Source organism: Cadophora gregata (genome assembly GCF_030347475.1).
Source record: "Cadophora gregata isolate MNR1 chromosome Unknown scaffold_11, whole genome shotgun sequence".
Classification (NCBI taxonomy): Eukaryota; Fungi; Ascomycota; class Leotiomycetes; order Helotiales; family Ploettnerulaceae; genus Cadophora; species Cadophora gregata.
Window position 1 is genome coordinate 107,396 of NW_026695934.1, and position 12,728 is coordinate 120,123.

The 12,728-nt window shown below is 49.2% G+C and overlaps 5 protein-coding genes across 5 annotated transcripts; 2 read left to right on the forward strand and 3 right to left on the reverse strand.

The window, feature by feature from the left end:
* Nucleotides 1-490: 490 nt before the first annotated feature.
* ONS95_002135 (uncharacterized protein) lies at nt 491-957 on the reverse strand (the record flags this gene model as incomplete). Its single annotated transcript, XM_058495374.1, has 3 exons — nt 491-802; nt 859-903; nt 955-957. The coding sequence occupies 3 exons, from the start codon at nt 955-957 to the stop codon at nt 491-493; spliced, it is 360 nt and encodes a 119-aa protein (XP_058354102.1).
* A 299-nt stretch (nt 958-1,256) lies between these two features.
* CPR2 (Peptidyl-prolyl cis-trans isomerase B) lies at nt 1,257-1,993 on the forward strand (the record flags this gene model as incomplete). The annotated part of the gene is made up of 3 exons (XM_058495375.1): nt 1,257-1,584; nt 1,641-1,767; nt 1,822-1,993. 3 exons carry the CDS (start codon nt 1,257-1,259, stop codon nt 1,991-1,993), a joined length of 627 nt encoding a protein of 208 aa, XP_058354103.1.
* A 2,828-nt stretch (nt 1,994-4,821) lies between these two features.
* Nucleotides 4,822-6,437, forward strand: ONS95_002137 (uncharacterized protein; the record flags this gene model as incomplete). The annotated part of the gene is made up of 6 exons (XM_058495376.1): nt 4,822-5,136; nt 5,250-5,377; nt 5,441-5,646; nt 5,731-5,913; nt 6,004-6,134; nt 6,228-6,437. 6 exons carry the CDS (start codon nt 4,822-4,824, stop codon nt 6,435-6,437), a joined length of 1,173 nt encoding a protein of 390 aa, XP_058354104.1.
* Nucleotides 6,438-7,502: 1,065 nt separating this feature from the next.
* ONS95_002138 (uncharacterized protein) lies at nt 7,503-9,446 on the reverse strand (the record flags this gene model as incomplete). The annotated part of the gene is made up of 2 exons (XM_058495377.1): nt 7,503-8,703; nt 8,752-9,446. The coding sequence occupies 2 exons, from the start codon at nt 9,444-9,446 to the stop codon at nt 7,503-7,505; spliced, it is 1,896 nt and encodes a 631-aa protein (XP_058354105.1).
* Nucleotides 9,447-9,912: 466 nt separating this feature from the next.
* ONS95_002139 (uncharacterized protein) lies at nt 9,913-12,590 on the reverse strand (the record flags this gene model as incomplete). Its single annotated transcript, XM_058495378.1, has 4 exons — nt 11,302-12,590; nt 11,205-11,249; nt 10,708-11,107; nt 9,913-10,624 (listed from the first exon to the last, which is right to left on the reverse strand). Exons 1-4 carry the CDS (start codon nt 12,047-12,049, stop codon nt 9,913-9,915), a joined length of 1,905 nt encoding a protein of 634 aa, XP_058354106.1. The 5' UTR covers nt 12,050-12,590.
* Nucleotides 12,591-12,728: the final 138 nt, after the last annotated feature.

Sequence of the window (12,728 nt, forward strand, 5' to 3'; positions counted from 1 at the left end):
GGCATTGAGGCGTGGTGCTTGAAGGTATGATGCTTCATGTTGAGGACGCGTGGATGAAGGGATGATGATCGATCTTCTCTTCACAGCCTCGACTTGAAGTTTTGGAGGGCAAGGGAATGCATAGCATCAGAATTGCCTGGAAGCTGGCTTGAGAGACTGATGCCGGGTTCAGCAACTGGGCCACATTGTCAACACCTGAGCAAGCATAGCACTCCGAACACTTTCGGGAGGAGAAAGGTAATCCAATAACAAACATACCATAGGTTCACAACAAGACGAAAGAAAGCCTGCTCACAAGACCTGGTGATTGGCAGCGATCAGTTTTATCACCTATCAAGTCTCCCACCCAGCCCATACATCCAGCCCTTGGCATCAGAAGAGTATCATCATTCCTACAATAATCCTACATCCCAAAGCACCCTCTACGCCAGCAATGCACCGATATACACATCTATCCCTTCCATCCAGCCCATCGCATCACCATGCCCCATCAACCCACCCGATCCGTCCTATTCAATTTCCTTGCCGTCAAGATCTGACTCCTAGTCCTCTGTCCTCTGACCGGGTATCCCATCGCATGTCTCCTTCCTCTATAACTACCCATATCTCTCAGCCGCATAATATTCGACCGCATTTCTTTCCGCAGATCGTTCTCGATCTTCATGTTTGACAGCTCGGCGTCGATGGCAAGCATTGTTTTGGTGGGAAGGTCGCCGATACGTGCCCCGGGGAAGATGGAGTGTCTGGCTAGGATGCGGGAGGAGTGTTGGACGCCGATGCCATAGAATGTTTCGAGGGATTTCTGGGGGATATTAGAGCTGTTGCTTGGGATGGGAATGGGGGAGGGAGCTGGTATACCTTCAGGAGTCTAGTTTCGGGGAAGTTGATCCCTAATAAGAAGACCTGGGGGCATTAGTAGGTTGGCCAAGTCTATATTATGGATATCCAGCATACCATTGTGAATGTTCGAGCTGCGAGAGCTTGAATTGGCGCAGTGAAGGATGGATATCGTGGTGTTTAGCTTTTGGTGTTGCTTGATGTAGAATCTCCAATTGCCGGGTCTGACCGCCTTTGTTGGGGCCACACGTGATTTATATGGCCCAATTGCTAATCGACACCTATGCGAAACTCTAGCTGGATATCCGAGCTCCCTCGACGTCCCTCCCTCTCTTCTCCCCTTCTTCCCCTCGAAGGTCCCACGAATTCCCTTCTGTACCACAATACACAACCTCAATACCATCAATTGAACAGCAAAGATGTTCACCATGCAGCGTTTCGTCGTGTCGGTGTTGTTGATCATCGCCATCACCTTCGCCTTCTTCACCCAGACTGCTGAAGCTGTCAAGGGCCCCAAGATCACACACAAGGTCTACTTCGACGTCACTCATGGCGACGAGTCTATGGGCAGAATTGTCATTGGATTGTACGGCAAGACCGTCCCCAAGACTGTTGAGAACTTCCGCGCTTTGGCTACTGGAGAGAAGGGCTACGGATACCAGGACTCGACCTTCCACCGTGTTATCAAGGGATTCATGATCCAGGGAGGTGACTTCACAAAGGGCGACGGAACTGGCGGAAAGTCCAGTATGTATATGTATCTGCGAGGAAATGAGAGGGAAGAAAATGCTGATGTACCGCAGTCTACGGCGAGAGATTCCCTGATGAGAACTTCAAGTTGAAGCACTCCAAGGTTGGTCTTTTGTCCATGGCCAACGCCGGACAGGACACCAACGGTTCCCAATTCTTCATCACCACCTCCACCCCAGGGTAAGCTGATACTCCTTATTCTACTCGTACATTGGCGTATGCTGACCTGTCCAGCCACCTCAACGGCAAGCACGTTGTTTTCGGCGAAGTCCTCGAGGGCTACGAGATCGTCCAGGCGATCGAGAACGTCCCCAAGGGCCCAGGAGACAAGCCCAAGTCAGCCGTCAAGATTGCCAAGAGCGGCGAGCTCCCCGTACCAGAAGAAGGTATCCACGTGGAACTATAAAGTACCTTTCCTTCAACGCAGCGCGCGCTTTGCTTCGGGTGGACATGCTGATTGGTGGCTGTCCGACGCACAGATGTTGAATACGGACACGCGGAGTTTGTTGCAGGGCAGGAGGAGGTCGACGACACGCCTCTCGTTTCCACATCATCCACATCAGCAGCTGCCCCAGCTAAGACCGGTGTCGTTCCTGTTGTTCCTGTTCCCGATACCGATTCAGAGACCGAGTCTGCTGAGTGGAGCGTGTTGCAGAAGGGTTTGTTCCTTATGGTCATCTTGGGATGTATTGCGATTTGGATGAAGGTCGGAAACAATAAAAGGACAAAGCGGTATCCTGAAAAAAGCATGGCATGATTTAGACTTTCACAGTGTTTCAAATGCAACATAGATCTATTCACGCTTATTACGGCTCTTCCTCCAGCTTCTAGATGCCAGATCGTAACGGCAAGTGCCTTCAAAAACCATATGATTTGTTCCTACTCCGCACGAGCCTTGGCCAAGTTCTCAGCACTGTGATTTATTTTTTCTATGCCAGATTTTGGGTCTCCAGGGATTTAATAATTCATAACCACCATGCTCGCATATCGCGTTCGCTTCGCCATTGACTTTCCAATGTTTCTCCTGCTTTCTCCAAGGGTTCGTCAGTTGAAGAAAATCAGCAGACTAAGTTAGTTGACCAGTCAGGCCTCCAGTTAGAAACCAAAGCAGCCATGCAGCGTTTTGAGGCTTTGAATTATGTCAGATTATATGCGAGTATTACATTGACAGGTCATTTTCATGTTCTCCTGTTCCTGCATGAGGCTAGCCAGGGTGTCATACTTTATGATTAATCGCTTAACTTGCTCTGTAATTACTAATTCTCCGGTGTGAGTTCTTATCTCACGTCGTCCTTCTTCATTATTATATTTCAAAATCACAGGAGAATGCCCTGAAGCAGTCCATCTCATTAAGAGGAATTACTTCCCGCCACTAGAAGCGAGGCATAGTCGTTGTCGCGGTTTTTACTTACAACAAACATTTAGACACATATCTGAATGAAATATGTGGAAACAGCAATACAATGAAGCAATGAGCGGATTAGGAACCTACTCCCTTTATTCTTGGGTCTGACAATGGGTCGGCTAAGTAACAGGGTAAAAGCTCTGTGCGGCCCTCGAGATCACAATTAAAAGCGTACAAACAGGGCAAACAGGCTCAGGAGTGATAATTTTATGCTCAGGAGTGATAATTTTATAATCCTATTTTAATCTAAGGCATTGCTATGCTTGATTTATATCTATAATTTAAGAGTTCACGGACGTTACAAGAGCCTTAAAGCCTGAATATCCAGGTGAAATATATCTTATAAGGCTTACCAAGCACTTTTAAAGCACTAAAAAGGGTACGATTCTAAATACCGCAGATTCGGACTTCAGATTTAGAGATGCCGAGCAGGAAATCCTATCTATTCTACTGGTCAGAGCCCCCCGGCGAAGATCTGTCTTGGAGATTCCATTGTCAGACCCAAGAATAAAGGGAGTATCCGCCCAATGAGAATATCGATTGATCACCTTTGTACGCGTCTCCCCGTTGCGTCCTTGGATGTCTATTCTGCTATCTATTGAGTCAAGTGAAAGTATAAATGGTCCGATATTTCTGTTTCTGTATCTAATTCTGACCAAACCCCACAAAACTTACAAAAACGGCGTTTCCAAGACATCTTCAACGAAGGATGGAGTCGCCGTTGAGTCGAGGCCACTTTCAAGGGTCTGACGAGGCCGGGGAAGACGCTCGGAGCATACGCGATTGCCGGGTTTTGATTCCGGAGGGACCTCCGTTTGTCCCTGACGGCAAGTTACAGCAGAATAATATTAGAGATCGTAAATCAAACACAAGTTCAGGATTTCGAGAAATCTCGGTACTGAATTACTGACGAAAAGCTACTGCAGCCATACAAGATCGTAGGTCGTTTTTTGTGTATGCGAAATCGTTTGGTTCATACTTTTAAGTCTACAGAAACGGAGAATGTCAACGACGACAGCGTCCGAATGCGGACGAGTTGCTTAGGATTCCAATCGATCCACATGTGTAGTCGGACATCGGCGGCCTCGAACAAGTCTACTCCAAGTCTCAGCCTCCCGTGCGGAAGATGGGGCCGGGGGAGAAACACAGCAAATCTTATTCCTTCGTCCGCTGAGACATTGCCCGCAGGGGAGGCTGAACAAGGCCTTCTTATTCGCCGGAAGATGAGGCTCAACTATCATTCAGTGATGTGACCAATTGAAACCCCTACTCCTTATTCCCTGCTAGCTTAGGCAGTGTCTCAGCGGGACGAGGAGATATTCTCCTGCACGTAAGAGCTGTCATGAATGCTTAATCTTTCCTGACTCATGATTTTGTAATCCTCATGAAATCTGTTTGTCCCGGCAGCTGCGGAATAACTGCCGTAGGAGTGGGATGAGGCTATTGCAAGAAGATAATTGACAACAAATATGACTACAAATCACACAATCAAGTCCGGGTGCGGAACGCAGGATCCACAGTATGGATACTCTGGTACTTTTTGTTTACCAGTCCGATATTCGTGGTTGTTAATATCCACCAATGCCATCACGCAAGCAGACACAAAGGGTTAACTGGGTTCAAGAATATTGAATGACATGTCTTCCGAGGAATGCGATATTAACTGCCGTGTGGGATGTAGTAAGATATAAAGACCAGGAACTGCCACTCGAACTGTCTTCTCTTGCTCAACAGACAAAATCTGGACCATCACTCTCTCATCTAGCTCTTTACTTCTGCATCAATTCAAACAAGCACTTCCATCCCGCATCCCTCACACCACCGCAACTATGCAGACCTTCTGCGTGGCAGCCGCAGCGCTCCTAGCTGCAGCGCCAGTTGCTGTCCTAGCTACTCCCGCCGCCAATGCCATGCCGGCACCAACAGCTGCTCCCCGCCCGCGAGAAGTCGAAGTTGCACTCGAAAAGCGTATCGCATCTTGCACGTACAGCGGAAGCGAGTATTCGACTGCTATCAAGTCCAAGACTTCTTGCGATTGGATCGTGCTTGCGGACCTTGCTATCCCGGCGGGTGAGACGCTTGATATGACTGGGTTGAAGGATAATACTGTGATTGTTTTCTCCGGGAACACGACTTTCGGTTATGTGAGTTTGTCATTGCCTGTCTTTGCTTTCCAGCTTCGCTTGCTTGCTGCATATGGGATGGATTCGCATGTATGTTCTGAGGTGTGAAGACTGACTGTTTTGGGATTTTGTAGAAGGAGTGGGAGGGTCCGCTGTTTTCCGTTAGCGGTACAGGTATCAAGGTCACTGGTCTTGATGGCTCGGCTCTGGATGGAAATGGAGCTTCCTACTGGGATGGTGGCGGTGGTGACTCTGGAAAGACGTAAGATACCCAGTAATATCTCACGTCTCAAACAGCTCATACTGACGAATATGTCTCCTCCAGCAAGCCCAAGTTCTTCTCAGCCCACAAAATCACCAATGGTGCTATAGAAAACCTGAATATCGTCAACCCGCCCGTTCAGGTCTTCAGTATCAACAAAGTCACCAACACCACGTTCACAAACATCACCATTGATTCCAAGGCTGGTGATGCTAATGCTAAGAATACTGATGGGTTTGATATTGGTGATTCGGATGGGATTACGATCAGTGCGTTCCCCTCATTGCTCATATTTCTCCCAGTTTAGTCGTCTTGACTATTCTTGAAACACAGTAAAGCTAACAGCAAAACAGCCAACGCAACAGTCTATAACCAAGACGACTGCGTAGCCATCAACTCCGGCACAAACATCACTTTTACCGGCGGGCTCTGCTCCGGTGGTCATGGACTCTCGATCGGATCTGTTGGTGGACGGGATAATAATGTCGTTGATGGCGTACAGTTCCTTCATTCGACTGTCACCAAGTCCGTTCAGGGTATGCTTGCTTCCACTTTCATCCTGTTCCCAATTTTCAAGTCTTGTTCTTGGAATGATGAAGTAGGCTAATGTTGCGTTTAATAAATAGCTATCCGTGTCAAGGGCAAGACCAACACAACTGGAACCATCAATGCCGTTACTTATAACGACATCACCATGTCTTCTATTTCCAAATACGGCATCTTGATTGAGCAGAACTACAACGGTGGGGATTTGAAGGTACCTTCCCCTTTCCCCTTTCTCTCCGTCTCACTCCTCCCCCATCCAACTCTATCCCCTCCTTCAAAAAACCTCTGGCTAACCTTCCCAAAGGGCACCGCCACATCCGACGTCCCCATCACCAATCTTACCATCAGCAACATCGCCGGCACCGACGCAGTTAAATCCTCCGGCAACAACGTCGTCATAACCTGCGGCTCGGAGACCTCTTGTACCGCGTGGACTTGGACTAACGTCACTGTTACTGGTGGCAAGTTGTACAAGAAATGCACGAATGTGCCGAGTGTGACTGTTTGCTCTTAGATGGACTTTTGGGTCTGTGTCTGTGAGGCGTCTTGGTCGTTGATGCTCATAGCTTCCCTGACAAGGAAAGATGGAAACACGGCTTGGGTATGACGTTCCTGTGTAGACCGATGAAGGTGGAGGGTAGGAGAAGTGGGTGGAAGAGGGGGTTGAGGGAGATGGGACGTGGTTAAAAACTTCACTTCTAAACAACTCATTATTTGACCATTCATTTTGATAGCCACCAGCTAAGCATATCAAGCTAGATAGAAATACATTTCTGGCATAGTGTGTTGTCCATTTCTTAGTGTGATGGAAGTAGTGAGAGTGCTGGCTGAGGTAGGGCATCGCACAGTATCACAAGCTAACAAATGAAAATAAAGAAGAGAAGACAGCACCATCTAATTCAAATCAAACATCCCCAAAACAACTCATGTCGTAATGATTGGAACTAAGCAGATAGGGATGAGAGGAAATATATTGAAAATTGGAATGGAATGAGATTTGAAAAATTAATGAAATGAAGTAAATTGATCTCTGAGACTATAGTTTAGTATCGATATTACACAACAGAGCTCTATCTACCTTCTGCGCTGTGCTGCCCGCAAACTCCTGGCCGCGCTTACAGTAGCCAAATAACGCCATGTAGCACTCCCTCCCCAGGCTCGCCCATGCGAAGCTTTTTGTCAAGAGAGTCACATTGCTCACTAGAACTTTCATAAACAGATACAGTACGGGCAATCATGGGCATTTGTCTATCTAATTTTCGAAGCTGCCTTGCCTGTACATTACATCACCTTAGGTAGAATTGGTGGGGGAAAACGGGAGTGGTTATTTGCTCTCTCGCTTAGGCTCCTTAATCATCGAAGTCCACTGCAGATTGCAAGGCAAGAGACCTGAGTGGGGAGGCCTCGCTAAGCAAGTGGCGTGCGACCATGAAAACAATAAGGCGTGCATGACTGCGTTCCTTGAACAGGTTCAATGTTCTATTTGCTGCTGCTGGTAAGATGTCAATGCGGTAGATGACTTGTATTTGTTCGACATGGAAAGGCAAAGAGTGGAGGAACAGTTTTCACACCCCTCCTCTCAGACAATCGGCACACCAAACAAATCCTCCAGCCCATACTCAAACTGCGGCATCCCATAATCAACCACACTCCAATCCAGCTCACCCTGCATCCCAAACTGCATCGCACCCCCAATCTGCACACCACCTATCGGCATCTGCATCTCCATCACCGGCGCCGGCGCCGGCGGGAAACTCTTCAATTCCTCCTCCGCCCTCAACGCATCACAATTTACCACCCACTCCCTAATCTTCTTCGAGCTCAACTGCAACCCCTTCCCACCCATATGATCCGGATCCATCGCACAGATCCTATCGCCCACCTCTCCAATCCGGCAGAGATAGTGCTCTATCTGTAGACTCTGCGCATCGATGAATGCCCCGTAGGTGTTGCCCAATGCTGTGACTGCGACGTAGAGTTTGATGAGTAGCCACTGCGCGTAGAAGGCTTTGGCGGCGAATGTGACCAAGGGAGCGAACGCTATGTCTCTGTAATCCAGGGCGAGGACGGCGTTGAGGGCGGTGTGGCAGGCGTCGCGGAGGCCGTAGAGGAAGGGGATGTGGTCTGGTGTTACGATTGGGGCGGGGAAGTCGGTGAGGGAGAGGCGCTCGGCGACGTAGGGGGCGGCGAAGGAGCGTTTGTTGGTGGGGGTGTGGAGGATGCATTCGTAGAGGTAGAGGGTGGCGATGTTTTCGTAGAGTCGTAGCGCGGGTGTGCTGTTGGAGGAGAAGAGTTGGGCTTTGCGGTCGATGATGAGGTTTTGGATGTGGCGGATTTTGATGTGGTCTGTGACTTCGAGGGTTGGGTCTGAGGTGCTGTAGCCGGCTTCGACGGCGATCTGTTCGCAGAGTCTTTCTGCGCGGACGAATTGGCAGAGTAGTGTGTCGGTGTGTACGGCATCTCGGCCGTATTCTAAGGAGGAGAGCTTCATCTCCATATCGACGCTCCATGATACTTTTGGGGGAAACCTCATGCAGCCACCTAGACTTGAGGCAAGCAGGTAGCAGAGATTCCATGTCCGCCAAGCTTCAGAGGAGTTGATCTTGTCGTTGGGTTCTAACGATGCGATACCAAGTGCACATTCAGTGTTTGAAATTCCGAGTTCTTGGGCGACGTCAAGGGCTAAGTTGAGATTCCTGTCAATGGCAACATGGACTTGGTTCTTTGGTGGTCGATACCAAAATGAGATCATGAGAATGGCTTGAAGTATTTCGAGTGTCCTACAACATATCAGTCTCCAGTTTGTTCATGGATATCAGAGGGCATACTTCTCCATTTTCTCAACCTCGTCCGGAGAAACAAGCTTTACAACAATCGCGGTAACTTCCTCTTGCACCTCTCCCTGTAACACGCCAGGACAAGCAGCAAAAATAACAGCCTGCAACAACAACGGATGTCGTTCCCGCAGAGTATCATATCCATGCCGTACTGCAAAAGGAAACACAGGCTCTATCTCGTTCTGGTACTTGTCCAACAATGACCTTTGCATCTCCCTCGACACCACGTGATCGACCTCCAACACGCCATCCCCAGCACGTTCATTGCTCTCAATCAACACATCTCGTCCTTCATCATTATCACCCGACAACCTCCTCTTCTTGTTTCCTCTGTTTCTCCCCCCTCTTCCCGCGACGACTCCCAACTCCGGCGTCCTCGTCCCCGTATTCAAACTCACAGGCGTCCTAGGCATCGGTGATTGCTTTCCTCCATTCACAATTCCACCAACCCCCACACCATCATCCCCCATCTCCTGCAATCTCAGCAACCTGGTCATCTCCTCCAGTTGAGATTCCAGCTCCGCTATCCTGTCTTTCTTTCGTACAGGCGCAGAGACAAAACATGATTTGCCCAGGCGGAGACACCGCTCGCAGGGTGGTGAGCTGGCTGAGGAGGCGCCGAGCTCACATTTGATTTTGATGATATGGCAGGCATCGCAAGCGCGGCCTCTTCGCTGAGTTGCCATGTTTATATGAGAGTAAATTCAAAGGCGCCTTTCGTTTGTGCTGGAAAGTGCTGTTTAGGTTATTGTGGCTGACTGGGATGGTGAAAGGGACGTGGGAGGTTGAGGTTGATGTCCCGACACGTGACTGAGTGGTGACGTCAATGAAGCCAAAATTGTTCTGGTTTGAAATATACTTCTTGGAAGTCTCCCTGTGATCAGATGGAGGAGGAAGATTCTTTGAATTCGCTTGCTTTTTCGATGGAAGTCGTCAGTTCAAAGCTGCTTCAAGAACTCATATTTACGTAAATATTCTTTCCATCAGACACGCCAAGTCTAGGTTTCAAGGTCCCATTTATCCTGCTGAGGCGCAGTCTCCAAGATCAAAATGTTATACTCAAACCATCGCACTTGAAATAACTCACACTAATAGTACATTCTAGGTCTATTCCTTGCGAGAAAACAAGAACACGATCCCCTTCTCATCCACTCAAATCTTCTCAGTCTTGGCATCCTCTTCCTCAGGACCAGCCGGGTCCGCCTCACTATCCCCAATCTTCTTCTCTTTCTTCTCCTTCTTCACACTCTTCCACTCAACCACCAATCCAGCCGGGAACGTCAAAGCCGCCAAAACCAACGCCACCAAGAAAGTCTGCACCAGCGCATTATTATACAATGCCAGCACCTTCCCCACCGCCCCGGCATCGCCTCCAAGCGCCTGATTTGCATTCTGCACCAATGTCGTCGCACCACTACCACTGATAAACGACAGATCCACACCAGGCAGGACATCTTCCAAATTACTTCTCAGCTTCCGCTCAAACACATTCTGGCAAATCGCAATAGCAATCGAGCCACCTAGCGAGCGGAGAAGAACGCTAAGGCTGGTTCCAGCAGGGACTTGTTTTTCTGGGAGGACGGTCTGAATAGCGATGTTGCATTGTTCGAGGGTCATGCCTACGCCAGCGCCCATGATGATCTGATAGCCGATCCAGGCTCCGGTGCTGGAGTTGGGTTTGAGTGTGTAGAGCATGCCTGCGCCGACGGAGAGGATGATGGAGCCGATGATGAGGAAGGGCGTGTAGTAGCCGAGGGCTACGACTGCGCCGCCGGAGGCGATGGAGAAGATGATGAGGCTGAGGATGAGGGGGAGGGTGTGGATTCCGGATTCTTCGGCGTTGTCTTGGCGGATGGCTTGGAGCCTTGATTGAGGTTTATGGTCAGCTTGGATTTTGAACAGAGGGGAAAGGAAGGTGGACAAGGATAGGAAGAAGGGAAGACGAACCAAATTGGCAAATAGTAAACAACAGCTGAAAACGACGCCGACCCGAAAAACGTGAACCAACAAGCACCAATCACACTCCTCTGCTTCAAAATGCTCACCGGGACCGTAGCATCTTCTCCAAGTCGCGTTTGTATCACAACCCAAGCTATAATCGACACTCCAAACACGACGAATGTCACGATGACTCGGGGACTGCTCCATGGGTATTGGCCCCCTCCCCATTGTAGTGCCAAGAGGAGACAGATGATGGATGGGATGAAGATCGCTGTGCCGATGGGGTCGAATTTCTTGAAGATTTGCCAGTAGCTCATGGATTTGAGGTCTTGGGATGAGCGGCCGAGGGAGCGGGGGAGGAAGAATGTGACGATTGTGAGGGCGATGGCGCCGATTGGGAGGTTGACTGGTGTGAGTTAGCTGGCTGTTTTCCCTTGACGAGATATTGCACGTCTTAATCGAGAGGAAAAGTGCAGTCAACAAGGACGTCAGAGACTACTCACTGTAGAAACACCACCTCCAGGTCACTCGAGTGGTAAATGCACCGCCTAGAACAGCATCAGCATAATATCAAGATCCTCATACGCAAGGGAAACATACCAATCAGCGGCCCAACTACAGAAGCAATACCGAATGTTCCTCCAATAAATCCAGTAAACAGTGCCCTCTTTCTCAACGGCGTACTCTCAGCAATGATGATAAAACATCCGCTGAAAATCCCACCACCACCAATACCTAAAATGACAGTCGTCAGCCCACCAATCAATCTCACCACCATACAACCATCACCAAGCACCACCACCAAAAGAATACCAAACCCAAAGAAAATCACCCAAAACTCACCAGCAACCGCCCTCCCCACAATCAACCCCAACGAATTCCCCGTCGCACCACACACCGCGCTCCCCACCTCAAACACCACAATCGCGACCAAAAACACAAACTTAGTATTAAACAGCGTATATGCCCTCCCAAACGGCAACTGGAACGCACAGGTCGTCAATAGGAAAGCGGAGTTGTACCACGACACGTCGGAGAGGCTGTTGAATTCGTTGGTGATGGTTGGGATTGCGGTGGCGATTATGGTTGCGTCGAGGGCGACGAGGAAGGTCGTTGTGCAGAGGGAGAGGAAGATTAGTGTTAGGGGGAGGCCGGTGGGGTATTTGGTGGTGGGGGTGGGGGTGGAAGGGTCTTTTGGCGAGGAGGAGGTGTCTCTTGGTGAGGGGGAGAGTGGTGGCGTTGGTGTTGGTGTGCGTGAAGGGGACTTCTCGGCCATGGTTGAGGAGGTTGTTGGTTCTTGGTCCAAGGGTTGATTTTGATCCTTGGTCTCGTTGGGGTGTTGAGCCATAATGGCCAGTCCCTTTCACGAAATTCCTGGTCTGGTCTGGTCCAATTCAAGAGAAATAGAAAATCGGAATATCAGAAAGAAAAAACTGTAAGAAAAGTTTTTTCTCTGTATGAAATCAAAAATACAGAGCGAGGATTGTATGTAGTACGAGTGAAAGCGAAGAGAAGAATTCGATACAACGAGAAATTGTTATCATCTATGTAGTCGAGCGTCCGAACCATTCTTATATCACAATCCCTCTCCACCCTCTCCGACAATGCGGCTCACCCGTACGTCGTACGGTACATTTAGTCCGTCTGGCCCCATTTCTCGGAACCCCTGGTGTGGAGAGCTTTGGTGTTTTGTTGTGCTGCATTTTTGGTACTTGGTAGGCATGGGCGGCGAAAAGGTGGCCGTACGGCGGATTTTGACCGGCTCGCTTGAAGCGAAGGGATGTTTACCTGGCTGCACTTGGGAGTGGGGGATGAAGAATGTTTTATAGCCCGATCGAGGTGATCAACTCTGATAATTTTATTCTCTGTTGATCGCGATTTGTTTGGTGATTGGTTAGATGGTGATGTTAGGGGTGGGAGGAAAAGGGAGGTTTATGGAGGGAAGAGCGGTGTGATGGTAAAGCGGCGGGGGGTGAGGTAAGAGCGGCGAGGGGTCTGGTAAGGTTGGTGGAAAAGGGGTAGCGAGA